Source organism: Leptodactylus fuscus, chromosome 10 (genome assembly GCF_031893055.1).
Source record: "Leptodactylus fuscus isolate aLepFus1 chromosome 10, aLepFus1.hap2, whole genome shotgun sequence".
Classification (NCBI taxonomy): Eukaryota; Metazoa; Chordata; class Amphibia; order Anura; family Leptodactylidae; genus Leptodactylus; species Leptodactylus fuscus.
In genome coordinates, this window is record NC_134274.1 from 11534223 (window position 1) to 11553465 (window position 19243).

Here is a 19243-nt window from a genome sequence, read left to right on the forward strand (position 1 = left end):
TTAAGAATAACATTAAAAAAAATCTTGTGTAAACGTGATATCTTATGTTAAAAAAAAGCCTTATTACTGGTCACATGACGCAGCTGAGGAGCAGAAGGGGTTGGAGTATTCACAACTACAGCCACAGGTAAGAAGGACATACGTTACCATTTATAACATGTAGCTTTATAACAAGCTGGAAGAGAAATAAGATAAGATAATCCTTTAATAGTCCCACAATGGGGAAATTTCAGTGATACAGTTTCATGGATGGTACAGTAGTATATAACAAGAGAGAAACACATACAAGCTCATGGCAGATAGAGAAATCCTAGGAATCATAGCAACTAAAAAGAAAGAAACACAGACATACTGCATGATCATTTAGTTCTCTGTGCGGAGTGATGTTAATAATACAGCCTGACCGTTGTTGGAGGACACGAGGAGGGGGGTCACAGCATGTAGATATAACAGGCAGAAAGGTTTTATGCAGAGGTGGGGACATATGCAACTATCACAATAACATGGGGCAGTTCCTTTGGTAGGTGGTGAGATCTCCTGCTCACAGCTGATAGTTCGGTATCTTGTATCAGCGCTAATGTCCATTAACCACAAAAAAATGCCCCAAATATCCTTCATCACAAGCCGCCCTCCTCCTCCTTTCTTCTTAGCACTGTGTTCTACTGCCCAGAGAGGTCTGAAGCCATCCAGGTAGACAGGGTGCTGCTCTCTTGCCAAGCTTCCATAAACACATGGGTAGGTGGGTGATGGTTCCCAGGCTGTAACAGAGTCCCACGTGTCCACAGTAATAGAAAGAAATACCAGTCAGCTGTAGCATCTGCACACATCAGCAATAGACACCAAAAATCATCTGGAAAGAAGAAGTCCACACTTCCATGCAAGTTTCTCCTCCAGCTTTGTCTGCCTCATGGTGACCATTCTGTCCTTAGCTCCTGGGGGGATGGTAACAGGCACATGTGCACACAGGAAATTCCAGGTCTTGAGTCTTGTCCATGCTTTAACAATAGAAACAAAAGGAAAAAAAAATACTCCGCAGGGACTTCCATTCGATTTATAGCTGCTAATTCACAGTGCAAGTTTGCTTGAGTAGAGGATTCTTCAAGATACAGACAAAAAGAGTGACAAGGAAAGATAAAGGTTGCTCTCAGCTTGGAGCTCTGTATCGAGGCGGCCACTCATGCGGCGCCATCTTGGAAAAAAAAATTGAGGGAATACCACTTTAAATAGGGATTACATATTGGTGACCTGTCCTTAGCATAGGCCATCCATATGTGATTGGTGGGGGTCTGACAGACGGGACCCCTATAGATCAGCTGTTTGAAGGGTCTGCTGTGTGAGTGCTGCGGTCTCTTCACTGAATACCAAGCACAGCGCCGTACATATCATAGGGGCTGTGCTTGGTATTGCAGCTCCAGCCTACTCACTTTGTAGCGGATGGAGTTATACCATGTGAGTGACGAATGTGGCGATGTTGGCACAGAAAAGAGGCCGTAGTGCTCATAAACACCATGGCTTCAGACAGCATATTAAGGGGTCTGGTGATAGATAAATATAAGCTGCAGACCATGTTAAGACCTTCAGGGAGTTTCTTGTGCCCCACTACGTTCACTTTCTTCTACTTTGAGGGGTTGAGGGGGTACAGGGATACAATCTTTGGGATCAATAGTGTATAAATAAGGATGAAGGACCATTAAAATTCTATTTTTGTAGATTTTTTTTTATTTTTTAGATTTTTGGGGGGGAAGGTAACAGCTGGATAACAGTATTTAGGTTTCTAGGAGGTAATGGTACTTGATATCCAAAAAGAAGCCGTTTACTAAATGTTGTATGTCTGAGTGCAGGTGAAAGTTGGCGACTTGTAAGTTCTCTATCGATAAGAGAGATTACCTCCATAATTATTAACAGATGAATGACTTGCGTGTTTGACGATTTGTACATTGGACCCCAAAGTCCTGCCTCTTGTTTACGGTGATGGCCGAAATGTTTCCAGCCAGGGACTTGCTTTTCTGACAAAGGATGACTTTGCATCTTTAGTCGCTTACTCATCTTACGTGTTTTGGGTTTGTAACGTTGTTGCAATCTGTGTTGAAATTGGTAAAAATAAGGATCTGGGTATGAAATGGGGTGAAATAATAAAATTGGCACCTGTGCTCCAAATAAATGTCTCAACAACAATCGTTCCGATGATCATTTGTTTACCCCAAATACGGGACCTTCACCAGATGTAACCGCGACAATATAAAGGAAGTGACACAAAGGAAATGTCAATATCATTACACAGTTATATACAGTTAGCGGTTTGGGAAGGAACAATCGTTCCTCGAATGTTCCAAGTCTGCCACTAGGATATTTCATTGTAATAGAGAATGAGGTTTAAGGAACAAGTCTGTCTATACCAGTTGCCAGATTTGGAATCGAGGGGCAACACGGTGGCTCAATGGTTAGCACTGCAGCCTTGCAGCGCTGGAGTCCTGGATTTGAATCCCACCAAGATCAACATCTGCAAGGAGTTTGTATATTCTCCCCGTGTTCTTGTGGATTTCCTCTCATTCTACAAAGACATACTGATAGGAAAATAAATGTACATTGTGATCCCTATATCATATATCCCTATATGGGGCTCACAATCTACATATAAAAATAAAAAAAGAGGATTTGGAATTTACATGGGACGATAGGCATCAGCCTTATGGGGTTGTTTTTCTACCTCTGTAGGGAGGTTGAACTTGTTTGACTTGTGTCTTCGTCCAATGTCATCTACTAAGTGACTAAGTACATAACAGAGCCCATACACCTTAGACGAAAGTTGGACCAAACTGCCAGCTATTCCTGTGTAGGGTGCTGGCCTTAGGAAAGTTTTCGTAGGTTCTGCGTCCTACAGTTTGTGCTTGGTCACAATGAATATTTTGCAGTTCTCAGAGGTCTCTTTTCAGTTCAACGAGAAATTAGGTCAATTCTAGGAAATGCCACTCATCGAACAGAGTACAAAAAACTCTCCATGTATTTGTAGGAGCCGCCTTGTAAGACTGTGCAGTTATGAAGATGGTTAACATTTAACCCAACTCTAGTCCAATAGTTGTCTAATGAACTGAGATGTCCCTTCAGTAGTGTGGAGCGAGCGGTGGGTGGCGGGGACTTTTACCCTGCTGAATCACTGGATGATAACTACACAGGCATAAACCATGCGGAATATATAGAGTCCTAATAATCCCCGGGCTCAGTGTTGTGTTAGGAAGACTACCAGGGCAGTCAGGGCCGGCCGCTCTCGCCACCACCATGTCCAACGCTTTGGATGACTACTGCGGCTCGGTGTTCTGGGTAAGTTGACTTCTTATGTGTTCTGGTTGTTGGATATAGATGTGCTCCAGCTTTTCATGGATCACAGGCCGCACTCGTGATTTTCATCATTACTGGACTTTGGTGTCCACAATGTCTTGAGTGTTAGGACAAGGACCAAGTTGGTGGCCAGGAAAGGGTCTTACCAATGTATTAAATTAGAGGGTCCGGGATCTATATGAACTTAGTGGCCATGGGTTTGGTCTGTCGTTACTTTTGGTTTTTAGTCTATGGTCTGGATTTTACAGGTCTAGAGTTAGAATTTTGTTTTGAAGTTCAGTCTTGTGTCTGCATTCATTTGGGATCATTTACACTCCTAGGTTGGGTGTCCTATATGAAAAAAATTTCTATGCGTCAAGTGTCATTTCTTGGACGTCACTGCTCAGTAGACACATATGGTTATACTCATGTACCCAGGTTAGTGTCGTTCTTGGTCCTGACTTCTGACTGTTTCCTTCTCTCCACAGAATTCTTCTCTGCTGGAAAGACCTGATCCAGATTTGCCGATCTGTTTTGAGCAGACCGTCCTGGTTTGGATCCCTCTGATCTTCCTATGGATATGCGCTCCTTGGCAGCTCCTCAACTTTTGTCCATCTGAAAAAGTCAAATCCCCGATTACTAAGCTGTATATAGCCAAGCAGGTATGCATTGTATCAGTTGTGTATTTTTTTTCTTTTTTTGAAGGCGAAATCTTAGCAAATTATATAAATGATGGTTGCAGAAAATTTATAAATCTCTGCAAAATTTATATTTGCAAAAATGTTTAACTTTTAATAATTCACAAATGTAAATCTGGTTATGTTCATGTTCAAATCCCTTTAAGGTCTTATGGAAGAGCACAGATAATGTCCCGTTTGGCTATGGCGCCCCCTAGGATGTTTATGCGCTGTACTAATCTGTATCACAGGTCACTGTCCTGAAACATTATGTGATTGATCAAACCAGATAACATAGTACCGTGCCCTACTTGCTTAAAACTGTCACTTTTCCCCCATACTCGAAGGACTTTGAGCTGTGGTGTAGGGCTGTATAGTGGATAACACAAACGTATATACAACGATGCAACATTTACATAAATATCATTCTGAGATTTCATAATCTGTGCAGCTCATTCAAGTGCAAAGAAATTAGAGATTGTCTGAGATTTGTCCAAGACAATCCCACTCCTATCCATGGGTTGTGTCTGGTATTCATGGGATACCAGCCCTGCAGATAGATAGGTTAGGGTCACCAGAACTGAGGCAGCGACTTACAAGGAGAAAACACTGTTTGATTCAGAGTTCTGGTGACTGTAACCTATCTATCTGCAGGGATGGGGTGATATGCTGGTTCCGGTGACAGTAACCTATCTATCTGCAGGACTGGGGTGATATGCTGGTTCTGGTGACAGTAACCTATCTATCTGCAGGGATGGGGTGATATGCTGGTTCTGGTGACAGTAACCTATCTATCTGCAGGGCTGGGGTGTTATGCTGGTTCCGGTGACAGTAATCTATCTATCTGCAGGGCTGGGGTGATATGCTGGTTCTGGTGACAGTAACCTATCTATCTGCAGGGCTGGGGTGATGATATGCTAGTACTGGTGACAGTAACCTATCTATCTGCAGGGCTGGGGTGATATGCTGGTTCCGGTGACAGTAACCTATCTATCTGCAGGGCTGGGGTGATGATATGCTAGTACTGGTGACACACTCCCTTTAAGTGAAGATAGTGTGGACTTGTACTTAGTTGTCTGTTTCCTCTTTTTCAGATCCTGACTTTATTACTTTTATGTACATCGATTGCTGGAATAGGCATCACAATAGCAGAACATGTGGACGGACAGTCCGGCACCAATAACAAGACACTTCCTACTGTTCTCTATGTTAATCCATCGCTCTATACTGTTACATGGGTAAGCCAGGGGTGTAAAGAGAGGGGGTGCAGAGGCTGCAGTCGCACTGGGGCCCAGGAGTCTTAGGGGTCCCATAAGCACTGGCATCAGTATTGAGATTGCAGTTTCCATCTGGCCCATAAACCAAGGATACCCACAGATTACCCGAACCACAATAAGGTGGATTAAAATCCTTAGACCCGGTTCACATCTGTGTTCGGCCATTCCATTCCCCTCTCCACATGAAAAATTTTGTGCGGAAACCACAGAGATCCCATTATAGTCTATGGCGTCCACTGGTTTCCTAAGATAACAGCTTTTTTATGTGGACTAGGTTTCCGTTTAGGGGGTTTCCAAGCTGACTCCCCAAAAGGAAAACCATGCGTAGATGTGAACCGGGCCTTAGCACCCGTAACCATCTCTTGCCATCTTGGAGAACTAAGCACAGATCTTCTGTGGATATAGGCTTACTCCAATCCGTCTGTCTCTTCATGTCATCCCAGACAGACTGGACGATGATGGTGATGAGATCAGGGCTATATCTGTGGGGGCCATATCATCACTTCCAAGACTCCTCCTCCAAAGGGCAAAGGTCACACCTAATATATTAGATGATATCACCTTGATTTAACAATAAAAATGGCTTCTGATTCCGCATCTTCCTGTCCTCTAGATCTTGGTGTTAATAATCCACCACAGCCGACGATACTGTGCCCGAAAAGACACCGGAGCCCTCTTCATCTTCTGGGTTCTCTCTATTGTTTGTGGGATTTTTCCATTTCAGTCTCTAATTCGGATTTCCTTGAATGTAAGTAATCTAAATATTGTAAAAAACACTATAAAGCACCATATAATATTATATTATTATTATTATTATTATTATTATTATGCATCATTTTATAATAAACACTAATATAATATAATATAAAGCACAATATATTATTATTATTATTTTTTATTATTTTATTATTATTATTATTATTTTATTATTATTATTATTATTATTATTATTATTATTATTATGCATCATTTTATAATAAACACTAATATACTCTAATATAAAGCACAATATAATATTAAGCATGACATGATAAAAAGCATCCTATAATATGTAATATAAAGTACAATATAATATTCGGCATCCTGTTATGTGACACACAATATAATACGGTATATTTTCTAGTAATACTATACTCAAACACTTCTCCGCAGGCCGCCCCCTTTGATACGACTACCACATATATGGGTCTCCTATAAAAGTCACTGTTATGTCTCTTCCTTATATTCGCAGGGAGATATTCCGGACCTTCCCCGCTTCTGCTTGTTTTTCATCTCCTTCAGTCTTCAGATTATTATTCTCGTCATCTCTGCCATCTCAGAAACCAATGAGCTCACCAAGAAGGTAAGAATTGCACTTTGGCTGTGATGATGGTGACTGCCATCAGGGTACTGAGATTGTTATTAGATGTTCCATTCTATGTTCTAGTCTATGGGCGAGTACTGTCAGGAGGAGGGGGAGCGTTCCTCACTGCTCAGCGTCATGGCTTGGCGGTAGGAACGCTCCCTCTGACACTACAGAGCTATGGACACTACTGTCAGAAGGGGCGTTCCCAGCTAGACTGTCAGGAACGCCTTTCTGACAGTGAAGAGATATCGGTAACGGCGCTGATATCTCTTTACCCGGGACATAACGGGAAAGCTGCGGTGAATTCAGCACACAATTGGCCTTCTAGCGGCATATAAAACCGTATGTGCATGAAAGGTCCTCTTTAATTGTTTACTAATAGAAATATGGTTACGTTTGTGCAAAAATCCCTTTAAGGGGTGAAACCATTCCTTCAGTCCCCTCCTGCCTGCACTAGTACTGGAAAATATTCAGTGGTTGTGAATATATGTATATTGCTATAGAGAGGGACTGAAGGATTAAAGGGATTTTCCATCATTTCACTTACTATGTGTATAAATGCTTTAATTTGTATCAATTTTTTTTATTCACTTCTATATTTTTATCACTTTTAGAATCCCGAATTAACAGCATCATTTCTAAGCAGAATCACCTTCAGCTGGTATGACAGGTAAGGTTTTTTGGATTATTTCTACGAGCGTTTCTGGAATAATTGCTTACACATCTACTCTTCAGTCTCGAGCCTCTCCATGGTTGCAGACTACAAACCTCGAGTGTAGTCTGATCCTGCAGACGTGTTACTGTCTTCCATCAGCTCTTATTTCTTCTGTTTTGAGCACGAAGAGGTTTCAGATGGAAGGGAACAACATGAGTCCAGGATCTGACAACAATGAGGGTTTGTTTGTAGTCTGTTATCATGGAGACACAGAGATATACACATAACAATAGGATTCTTGTTTCCATTAAGATGATTTGCAACATTGTTTCTTTCTTCTTTTTTTAATATTAAATCGCACCGGGCCATTACTGAGCCATTAGGTTGCAAAAGTCTGCACATCCTCCTATGACCGGTTGGGACTCATTGTCTCTTTCTGTCTCCATTATCAGCATCGTTATTAAAGGATACAGGAGACCTTTAGTCATGGAAGATCTCTGGGACCTGAACAAAGAGGATCAGACTAAAAACATCTGCGAATCGTTTGAGAAGACAATGAAGGAAGAAGTGGCTAAAGCCAAAAAGGCGCTGGAGAAACGCAGAAATAAGAGGAAACAGAAGGACGGCGCCATTGAAATGAATGGGCTGAACCATGCTAAGAGCCAAGACGTACTGGTTGAGGTAAATACCTCCATCTTTCCTGCAGTGGATATACGCCCTGTTGTCTACAGAGATATAATATGTCCATTAGGATCTATGTACCCATTCCATCCACACCTCCTCCCGGAGTACCCCTTTAACTCTCACTTCCTCCTCCTTATCTGAATTCTTATTCCTTTCTAGGAGGAAACAAAGAAAAAGAAGAAAGAGTCTATATCTGGAACGTCTAAAGATTACCCCAAGTCTTGGCTATTTAAGACCCTGATTAGGACCTTCTCCAACGTCCTCCTAAAATCTGCTTTCTTTAAACTCGTCCACGACCTCCTGGTGTTCGTCAGTCCTCAGATCTTAAAGTAAGATTTATGTTTTGGATTTTACTTACTCATTTATATCTATGACTGTCTTTATATTGGGTTATGATACTTGGCAAAAATTTGGTTGGGGCCCCATTTCACCTCTGGGCCACATATTGAAGAGGTGGCCCTGCCTGTATGTAGTCTTGTCCTCCAAAGACTATGAGTCCGCTCAAAAACATTAGCATTGTACATACCTGTTCCGATTCCATTCAACTTCTTAGTCCCATCTTTTTGGGGAAGACCCTACTAAATCTGTTTGTTATGAATGTCACGTAACGTATCCTGTTACTGACTTGCAGGCAGATGGTTTCATTCACATCCAATCCCGCGGAATACCAGTGGAAGGGGTTTTGTTATGCCGCCTTGCTCCTTGTAACTGCATTAATCCAGTCGCTCTGTCTGCAGCAATATTTCCAACTTTGCTTTGTCCTGGGAATGAGAGTCCGCACAGCACTAACTGCTGCGGTGTACAAAAAAGTGAGTATACTGCAAATGGTCTACAGGGTCTGCATGGGCATTTGGGCTTTGGAGTGAGCATTGGAAAAAAAACTCTGATCAACTGAGCAAAGTCGTCTACATCTGTAGAGAACCATTGAGGTTTTGATGTGGTCATGGTAGTCCCAAGTGCAGCCAAAATCTTCATAAAAACTGGAATCGGCTTGGCTCATCTCTGTTCAATATTTGTACTGTATGTCCTAGTAGTTGCCTTGTATGGCTACACCTTGCCCTGACTCCATGTTCCTTACCCAATTTTTCATATCATACATTCTTGGATATATTAGCCTCATATCAGTCTACCTAGATAGGATAGATACTAGATTTTCCAAACTTACAACTACTTTTGGTCATAATAGTTGTCAATTCCCAACCTTATAAGATAGGACAATGTGTATTGACTCTTGGAAACCATATGTTATTGTTATCTTCATCCTTCTAGGCGCTGACTGTTTCCAATGCCACTCGGAAGGAGTCAACGGTTGGAGAAACTGTGAACCTGATGTCGGCAGATGCTCAGAAATTTATGGATCTGACAAACTTCATTCATCTCATTTGGTCGTCCCCGATGCAGATTGCTATTTCTGTGGTGTTCCTGTGGGCAGAGCTGGGACCTCCGGTCCTGGCAGGACTTGCAGTGATGATCCTCCTGATACCGATCAATGCCGTCCTAGCTACTAAATCAAAGTCATTCCAGGTGAGGATCCATCTCCTACCGGTCTAGAGAAACACAACGTCTACTAGACATGCAATAATCACGTGGCATGTTCTACAGTTTGCTAATGTTCCCTATGGCCTATAGGAGCATTTCTTAACATGTTCAGAAGACTCTTGAGAGAAAGGGAGGGCTCCTAAATACTCTGTGGCATTTGGAATAGTGGTATATTTTATGTGGCCCCCTCAGGTTCCAGTACCTGGTAGTGAATAGTGAATACGCCCCTGTAATTTCTCAAAAGTAGTCAGATATGACCTATAGGGGGCACTATGCCTGGTTTTATATTGAGAGCTGTCCATTCTATGGCTGCCTATAGGGTATATACATGACGTACACATTGTATATCTTGTATTTTGCAGATAAGGAACATGAAAAATAAAGATAAGCGACTGAAAATAATGAATGAAATCCTGAACGGTATAAAGGTGCGGATTATTATTACATGTTGTGTGATATGGAGCCGCTCTGTGTCCATATAGGCCGCTGCCATATACACTTCACATCATATGTTGTCTTCTAGATCTTGAAGTTATACGCCTGGGAACCTTCATTTGAGAAACAGGTGCAGGAGATTCGTGAGAAGGAGTTAAAGGACATGTTACACTTCGCTTATCTGTTCTCTGTGTCCCTGTTCGTATTCACCTGCGCCCCATTCCTGGTAAGAACCTGTCACACCATTGTCAGATCTCCCATGCAATGAATTGTCCTATACATAGTGCAATGAAAATCTGGTGCTGTTGTCCGTAGCAACCAATCACAACGCAGCTTTCACTTTGTTTTCCGCTCCCGAAAAATGAAAGCTGTGCTGTGATTGGTTATTAGGGGCAACTAAGTAAGTTTTGATAGATTTGCGCCACATTACTATAACCGTGTCTCTTATTTTTGCAGGTTTCGGTTGCGAGTTTTGCCGTCTATGTGGTGGTGAGTCCGGACAACGTGCTGAACGCGGAGAAAGCCTTCACCTCCATCTCTCTGTTTAACATCCTTCGCTTCCCCCTCGCCATGCTGCCTATGCTTATCTCTAACATGGTGCAGGTAAATCCATTTACCTTCTTATGTGCAGAATATATACATGACCTGACTGACCTTGTGCGCACGGACGTACCTTATATCAGTGTTTGTACCTTATAGTACACTGACCCATTCGTCTTTATGGCCAGGCACACGCCCTGCATTTCTTGGGTCTATGTATGAGATGCTGGGCCAAGCTGCAAAATTTAGCACAGGCCCCATTCCTGTCTGTTTTGTGGCTCGGTCTCATACGTACAAATGATAGGGGCCATAATAAACAGAGCGCACAGACACCATCCTGGCTCACAGACCCATACACAACACATAGCCTAGATGTCACCGGTGCATCTGCCGATACCACATGACTTTGGCGCAACTGTGCTCCGCTGGGCGCTGTACACATCCTCATCCATACTGACTATAGATATAACTATGTAGTATCCAAACTGGTAGAATTGTCTTCTAATAACGCTTTCTAATGTCCAGACAAACGTATCCAGTGCCCGGCTGGAGAAATACCTGGGAGGGGACGACCTGGACAGCTCCGCCATAAGCAATGATCCTACTGTCGGTAAGAAGCAATCCTCAATGGCTCTCCATATATACCTGTAGTCTCATGGTATAGGGTAGATCATAGTAGGCCCATGTTCACACTGTATTGGTCTTATTGCCATTTTTATACTCGTTGTCAGTAGATCTGACTACCATAATTGGGGTAAGAATACAACATTGGGGTGGGTGCACTGCCGCATTGTAGTTTTATTATATTTTTGAGGCATGAATGGAATATCTATCTATCTATCTATCTATCTATCTATCTATCTCCTATCTATCTATCTATCTATCTATCTATCTATCTATCTATCTCCTATCTATCTATATATCTCCTATCTATCTATCTATCTATCTATCTATCTATCTATCTCCTATCTATCTATCTATCTATCTATCTATCTATCTATCTATCTATCTATCTATCTCCTATCTATCTATATATCTCCTATCTATCTATCTATCTATCTATCTATCTATCTCCTATCTATCTATCTATCTATCTATCTATCTATCTATCTCCCATCTATCTATCTATCTATCTATCTATCTATCTATCATCTATCTATCTATCTATCTATCTATCTATCTATCTCCTATCTATCTATCTATCTATCTATCTATCTATCTATCTATCTATCTATCTATCTCCCATCTATCTATCTATCTCCTATCTATCTATCTATCTATCTATCTCCTATCTAACTATCTATCTATCTATCTATCTATCTATCATCTATCTATCTATCTATCTATCTATCTATCTATCTATCTATCTATCTATCTATCTCCTATCTATCTATCTATCTATCTATCTATCTATCTATCTATCTGTATTCACAATGAATTGGTCCACCATATTGAGAAGTCCATTGTCATTCACAGACGCTGCTATCCAGTTTTCTGATGCCACTTTTACCTGGGAGCCGGGCACGTCTCCTGCAGTGAAGAAGTAAGGCGGTATTATATGTTGTTGTAATGTGTACTACATGTAATATAATACATGGTTGACTATTCTGCCAACAAACTAAGATAGTTATAGTACTAATAGTCTCATGTGAGAACAATAACCCAGTAGAAATCAGTACTATCAAATGTGTTCCCCAGCAGGTTTGTAAAATGGCGACACCTAGTACCTATTTGTCTACCTCTATCTGCCGACCTCTCTGTCAGACACAATTGATGCTGGTGGAGCCCCAGTCCACAACATCCAATGGGTCCAACACAACTGTATGGACAGACTGTCTGGCTTCAGCCTTGGCCCAGTGTGTAGCTATTCTTCCATTGACTTTCCATTAGACAGATCCACTTTGCTCTGTGGAAATGTCCCAGGAATTCCATTGTAGTAGTAGTAGATGTTCCTCCATTAATAATATATTGTATTTTAGCCTTAATATGGACTAGCTGGACATTGTCAGTTACATGTCCACACCTCTGATGTCCATCTATCCTGTCTTCTTCATGTAGTGTGAACCTAGGTATCAAGGAAGGTCATCTGGTTGCAGTAGTTGGTGGTGTTGGATGTGGGAAATCTTCTCTTGTTTCTGCGATGCTTGGAGAAATGGACCACGTCAACGGAAACATCAACATCAAGGTATAATAAAGCTTTATATTCTGAGAGTTTCATCTCCTCTAGGTGTCTACTTATGGAAAGACCATTTATTCTTACTAACGCAATCTTGCATCTCAGGGCTCTGTGGCCTACGTTCCTCAACAAGCCTGGATCCAGAACGCCACTCTGAAGGATAACATCTTGTTTGGGGCACCGCTAGATGAAGCGAGATACCAGCAGGTCCTAGAAGCCTGCGCCTTGCTTCCTGACCTACAGATACTGCCCGGAGGGGATTTGTCAGAAATCGGAGAAAAGGTGATCTTATAGCTCAGTAACAAGTGTTGCACTCCTATGTCTGCACTATATGGATGTAATATTTAGGCACAAAATGGTGGTATACACACTGTTCTGTGGTCATTGTATTACAGTATACAGAGACTGTATGGCGGTATTATTTAGGCACACTATTGTAATTATATCCAAGAACTTTACATCATATTTATATGACAGTATATGGCACTATTTTGTATCTTCCACCTGCTCCATTGAGACATATAGACGTAGTAGAGAAGAATCCCTGTTCATGAGCTGTATAAAAGGAACTGGGGTGAATATTTTTAATAATACGTGTCTATTCATTGTGCTATATATCATGTAGGGAATAAATCTGAGTGGAGGACAGAAGCAGCGTGTGAGTCTGGCCCGGGCGGTGTATCAGAATACAGACATCTACATCCTCGATGACCCTCTCTCTGCGGTTGACGCTCACGTGGGCAAACACATATTCGAGAAGGTGGTCGGCCCCAATGGGTTACTAAAAAACAAGGTAAACTGCGGATATATTCTGTGATAGAAACTGATATTAGCTGGAAAAACAAGTTTACAAAAATCAACTGTCATACAGAATTGCATTACTGAGGTGACAAAATGGCTGCCACCAAACAGAGTTGTTTCAATTACAAAATTATTACGCATGATCGGGCCCTACTGGAGTAATGTAGCTCAATTTCCACTATTTTGCATGTGAGTATACTTACCGTACCTCACCTCTTCACAGACCCGTGTCCTGGTCACGCATGGTGTAAGCTTTCTAAAGCACACCGATGAAATTGTGGTATTAGTGAACGGCAGCGTTACCGAAACCGGCTCGTACAAAACATTACTGGCCAACAACGGAGCTTTTGCAGAATTCCTCAAGACGTACGCTAAGCAGGACCATAGCCAGGACTCAGAGCCTACAGGTAAAGACATTCTAGATTATATACAGTATGTTGATAGAAAGTTTTCTTTTTCAGTTCATGTTTCATAAAAATATAAAATAGAGTATTAGAAACCTTTCATTATAGATTTGGTATCTGACAAGTGAAAAAACAAGGTAGTAATAGCAATGGCAACCAGCTGGTGAAGATGAGGAGAAATATATGTAATTTGTATACTACACTCAGGCAGAATTAGAGTATACCACAATATCCTTATGTATGATATCAGTATTATACATACAATATAATGTAGTATAGTCAGGGGCGAACCTATAGGGGTGCAAAGGTAGCAGTTGCATTTGGGCCCTGGAGCCTGAAGGATCTCATAGGCTTCCTTATCACATGAATGGTGCATGGAAGACGGAGGCCATGTTACAGATCTGCATGGATAGCAGTAGACATTCATAGGCCACAAAGTGATCATTCCACTGTTTGCACAAGTCTTTGCCTTCATCTGGTTTTCCTATTTTCCCATTAGTAGTGCTACTTGATGCAGATGAGGAAGATGACGGTGAAGATCCTATAGAACAAGCAGCGGAAGTAGCAGAAGACATTGTGACCACGACACTTAAGAGAGAGAACAGTCTGCACAGGAGGAAACTTAGCAGGTGAGTCAGGCACAGAGACTAAGGCCTTATTCACACAACGGCACAAAAGTGGTTGTTCGTCCAACAACGACCTTTTACAAAACAATGAGAGTGAATGATGTTTCATGAGGTTTCACAACTTCTTGTCTTTCAGTATTAATGGCACCTTAAGGAGGTCACTGAAGGATGTAGCCAAGGACAAGGGGCAAGACGAGAAGAAAAGTGCAAAGGGTCAACAGCTTATAGAAAAGGAAACAGTGGAGACAGGAAAGGTACAGATAGACCCAACCTTGTATTCTTAACATTTGCATATATTGTGACGCGTGCTGCCTACCAGTTACACCATACCTACCTACTACAACCAATCTCAGGAAGATGCGACCAGCACATGTACATACCCCTAAAATCTAACACCGCATGAATACAGCCACTCGAGTGCCAATATAAACTAACATGTCCACCATGGGGGAGAGGCTCCTGCTGCAGACAGATACAGGACCCTGAAGGCTTGGCTGCTATGGATAACTTTTCCGCTTTTCTCCTGCACTGGCTCATCCACTTTTATTTTTCAGGTGAAATTCTCTGTATATCTGAAGTACCTCCGTGCGATTGGATGGGGCTACTCTCTGTGGATATTAGTGGCCTACATTTTACAGAACGCGGCCTTTGTCGGTCAGAACATCTGGCTCAGTGAGTGGACGTCAGACGCTGAGACCTACTTCAATATGACCTATCCAGCCTCGCAGAGAGACATGCGGGTCGGGGTGTTTGGAGCCCTGGGGGTGGCGCAAGGTAAATTTTTGTGTTTTTTTTACATTATTTAAACAAGGAGCATGACAAAAATTGGAAATGGCAAAGGAAGATGAGGGTTAATGAGACACCGAATATCAATAAGTGAGGGCCAATGCAAAAAAATGCTACGATAAATAGCTATAAGCCCGAACCCCATTATTTAAAGGGATGAAAAACAACGGTCCATTTCGTGTGTAAGCGGGGGGGGGGCAGAATTTGGAACACATTCCCACCTATGAACTAGAATGTAATAATCCTGAACAGTGTCAAACTAGGGTTCCTTGGGACCATCCTCCAACAACCCCTAGGAAATAGACCACAGTACCTTTCCTTCACATTTTGATATCTTCTTACAGTAGTCTGGATGTCAGTTGTAATGAGTCGTATATGTATTTTTTCAGGTATTTTTGTGTTCCTCGGTGCTTTTCTGGTTGCTGCCGGTACCGTACATGCCTCACGCATGCTCCATACACAACTCCTTCGGAATATTCTGCATGTTCCTATGCAGTTCTTCGACACCACGCCAACTGGGCGCGTTGTCAACAGGTTTGCCAAGGTCAGTTCTATTCATTCTTATTGAAAGAGACCAATTGTACCAGTAACGTAAGCTATGTCCAAAATGACATCACATGACTATGGTGGTGAGGTGCTGACATGGTGATTATTAGACAATATCATCTTATCTCACAATGTATGTTATCTGGTTATAGGACATCTTCACTGTGGATGAAACCATTCCCATGTCCTTCCGCAGCTGGATTTCTTGCATCTTGGGAGTGATCGGCACCCTGTTTGTGATCTGCTTGGCCACACCGATTTTTGCTGCTGTCATCGTACCATTGGCAATTTTCTATTATTTCGTACAGGTAGGTATTTGGATCATCCTCATCGTCTACCGACCGGGAAGAATTGGGATGTCCCCATCCATATGAGATAGTTGGCCAACTTTACATGTCAGGCCTTGCATTAGACATGAAATAGTTTTACATCTTATCACTTACGTCTTTTGATACATGACTCTTAATGGAATCGTCCTTGTGTCTTTAGAGGTTCTATGTCACCACCTCACGTCAGCTGAGACGTCTGGATTCGGTCACAAGGTCGCCCATCTATTCCCACTTTGGGGAGACCGTCTCTGGCCTGTCAGTTATTCGGGCTTATGGACATCAGCAGAGGTTCCTCCAGCACAATGAAGACACCTTAGATATCAACCAGAAGAGTGTCTACTCCTGGATTGTCTCCAACCGGTAAGGAATCTATAAGACTTTGGAATTATGGTGATACTTTTTGATAATCCGGAGGAATCTCTAGTAATCTTCTCATGGTGTGACTCTGTCTACAGGTGGCTGGCCATTCGTCTGGAATTTGTGGGGAACCTGACAGTGTTCTTTGCTGCGCTCTTCGCTGTGTTGGCTCGCGGCACGGTGGACAGCGGGACTGTTGGACTATCCATTTCCTCAGCACTCAATGTAAGTCAGCGTAAGGTAGAAAAGCAAGAAGATAAATATCAGGTTTTACTTAACTACCTATATATGAGTGGGATTTGTAAATCCGTCTGTCCAGACCTTTGAACTGGTTTTACTCTTCCTGATTCTTTGAAAGCGGGAAAGGGATTGGGGTCATCACAACTGCAGACATGAGGTCTGCCACCCTACATGGGTTCCATTGCAGTTTCCAGACTGATTCCAACCCCAAGTCATGTGACTGGATCCAGCACTTGGCCCTCAAGTTGCCCGACATTCTTACTCCTCTCCAGCATTGACAAGAAGTTACCTGTACTTCAGGAGTTGGGTGAATGCTTCACTACAATGGTAAAGCCAAACCCCATAATACTGATAACGTCCTGGAAACACGGGAGAGGAGTCGTAGACACTCAAGGGCCTAGTACTGATTGGGAGACAGTCCCAAAACCTGCATTTCATCAGTAATAGAACCTAGAGGAAGTAAGGATTGAAACCCTCCATGGAAAACCCCTTTAAGGCTCTGCATTATATACACATATTATATATTATCTTAATGGTCCCATAATTTACAAGTTGGATTATGTCTTATTCTTACAGATTACACAGACACTGAACTGGTTAGTGCGGATGACGTCTGAGCTGGAGACCAATATCGTTGCTGTAGAGCGTGTGGACGAGTACATTGAGGTGGAGAATGAAGTAAGTGCCGAGGACATTGGATAACAATATATAGACAGCTTGAAACATAGATCTCTAAGTAGGGCTAACTCTCATTTTTCTACTCTTTACACTAAACTTTGTTGGTTCTCCTTTAAGGAGGAGCTGTCAGGTAACTGAGGCAGAGAGTAGCCTCTCGGGATCCACACCAGTATCACAGGACAGATACATTTTCTAAATTTGGTTCCGGTCAATGAAGTCAATGGGCGCTGAGCTGCAGTACTGGTGGCCAGTCACTATACTGGGCACAGAGTCAATGGCTTCCAGCTTCATTCACTGTATAGTACACAGAATACATGCACCTCCGAACAGCTGGTCCTTGCAGGGGCCCCCCGAATGATCAGATATCCAAAGGATAGGCCATAAATACAAGAAATGATGGACACATCCCTTAAGCCTCTGTATTCCTATAGATATCTATATATAGTAGAATGGTAATCATTTCTATATACCACTGTATATATTCAGCTTTCTTTACTTATCAGGCAGATTGGGTGACTCAGAAGCGCCCCCCAAAGAACTGGCCAGATAGAGGCGTAGTGCAATTTGTGGACTACAAGGCCCGGTATCGCTCTGAATTGGACCTTGTCCTACATGGGATTTCTTGCACCGTTGACAGCATGGAGAAGGTATCGTGTAATACATGACTACATTCATATAATGTCAGTGCTGAGATAAAGGAGGACGACTAGACCTCAACTATTTCTGGATCTGTCCTCAGGTTGGAATAGTTGGACGGACGGGAGCTGGAAAGTCTTCGCTTACTAATTGTCTCTTCCGGATCATCGAGGCAGCAGGAGGGAAGATAGTCATTGATGGTCTGGACATCTCCACCATTGGCCTCCATGACCTGCGCAACAAACTGACTATAATTCCTCAGGTAATTCACTAACCTGAGCCAGCACTCATGGTTGACTATAAGGCCGGTCTCCATATATAGCCTGTCTCCATACATATGGCCACCATTGTCCATTACCAATTATATGGAGTAACTTGTTATAACCAATATTTTTTTCTATGGTAGTAATGCTATCTGTACCACCCAAGAACACCATTTTGTTTTACTCCCAATAGATCCAAAATTTTGTTCTGACTTCTTAATATGTGCCAAATGTGTCACCATGGCACATACTGTGATAGATTTAGCGTATCTTCTTCGTGAGTTGTTTCGCTTTGACAATATTCTCTTCTTCTGCAGGATCCGGTGCTGTTTTCTGGGACACTGAGGTTGAATTTGGACCCATTTGATCAGTATACGGATGAGGAAGTCTGGAAAGCTCTAGAACTTTCTCATCTCAAGCCATATGTGGAAGGTCTGCAGGAAAAACTCTTCTACGAAGTGAATGAAGGTGGAGAGAATCTAAGGTAAGAGCGCAGATTCCTGTGAGCTCCTTCAGACATAAAAGAAAAGGTCTTAAGATAAATTTATCCAACCTCTTGTCTAATTTTCACTTATTAACTCACTTGATATTTTTTTGTAATTTTGTAAATTTTTGTTCTGTGATTTTACCAAATTCTATAAATCTCCATCATATGCATACCTTCCATGTGCCTCATTTTCACTGGAGAATTCCAATTTTGGAGATACACATTGTCTTGTATTTGGTTGTGCAGTGTCGGTCAGAGGCAGCTGGTGTGTCTGGCTCGGGCGCTACTTCGGAAATCCAAGATTCTCATTCTGGATGAAGCCACGGCCGCTGTGGACCTGGAGACTGATAATTTAATCCAGAGAACCATCCGCAGTGAATTTGCAGACTGCACAGTGTTGACCATCGCCCATCGTCTGCACACCATCATGGACAGTAACAAGTAAGT

At 42.2% G+C, this 19243-nt stretch overlaps 1 protein-coding gene across 2 annotated transcripts in view; it reads left to right on the forward strand.

Annotated features, from left to right (window-relative positions):
- Positions 1–3136: 3136 nt before the first annotated feature.
- The window catches only part of ABCC2 (ATP binding cassette subfamily C member 2), a 48785-nt gene continuing 32678 nt past the window's right edge, over positions 3137–19243 (forward strand). Inside the window, exons 1-31 of one of the 2 annotated variants that reach the window (XM_075257614.1) lie at positions 3137–3318; positions 3804–3977; positions 5087–5230; positions 5883–6017; positions 6501–6611; positions 7229–7284; positions 7722–7950; positions 8113–8282; positions 8585–8762; positions 9223–9477; positions 9855–9920; positions 10016–10153; positions 10384–10530; positions 10993–11077; positions 11944–12010; positions 12526–12652; positions 12749–12925; positions 13269–13436; positions 13668–13851; positions 14348–14477; positions 14611–14728; positions 15029–15248; positions 15650–15804; positions 15959–16114; positions 16296–16495; positions 16591–16717; positions 17309–17410; positions 17914–18057; positions 18150–18308; positions 18627–18793; positions 19043–19237. In XM_075257614.1, coding sequence (XP_075113715.1) covers positions 3277–3318; positions 3804–3977; positions 5087–5230; positions 5883–6017; positions 6501–6611; positions 7229–7284; positions 7722–7950; positions 8113–8282; positions 8585–8762; positions 9223–9477; positions 9855–9920; positions 10016–10153; positions 10384–10530; positions 10993–11077; positions 11944–12010; positions 12526–12652; positions 12749–12925; positions 13269–13436; positions 13668–13851; positions 14348–14477; positions 14611–14728; positions 15029–15248; positions 15650–15804; positions 15959–16114; positions 16296–16495; positions 16591–16717; positions 17309–17410; positions 17914–18057; positions 18150–18308; positions 18627–18793; positions 19043–19237 — 4526 coding nt within the window. In that variant the 5' untranslated portion in view covers positions 3137–3276. The remainder of the gene's footprint in view (positions 3319–3803; positions 3978–5086; positions 5231–5882; positions 6018–6500; positions 6612–7228; positions 7285–7721; positions 7951–8112; positions 8283–8584; positions 8763–9222; positions 9478–9854; positions 9921–10015; positions 10154–10383; positions 10531–10992; positions 11078–11943; positions 12011–12525; positions 12653–12748; positions 12926–13268; positions 13437–13667; positions 13852–14347; positions 14478–14610; positions 14729–15028; positions 15249–15649; positions 15805–15958; positions 16115–16295; positions 16496–16590; positions 16718–17308; positions 17411–17913; positions 18058–18149; positions 18309–18626; positions 18794–19042; positions 19238–19243) is intronic. The other variant, XM_075257615.1, reaches the window with a different exon arrangement.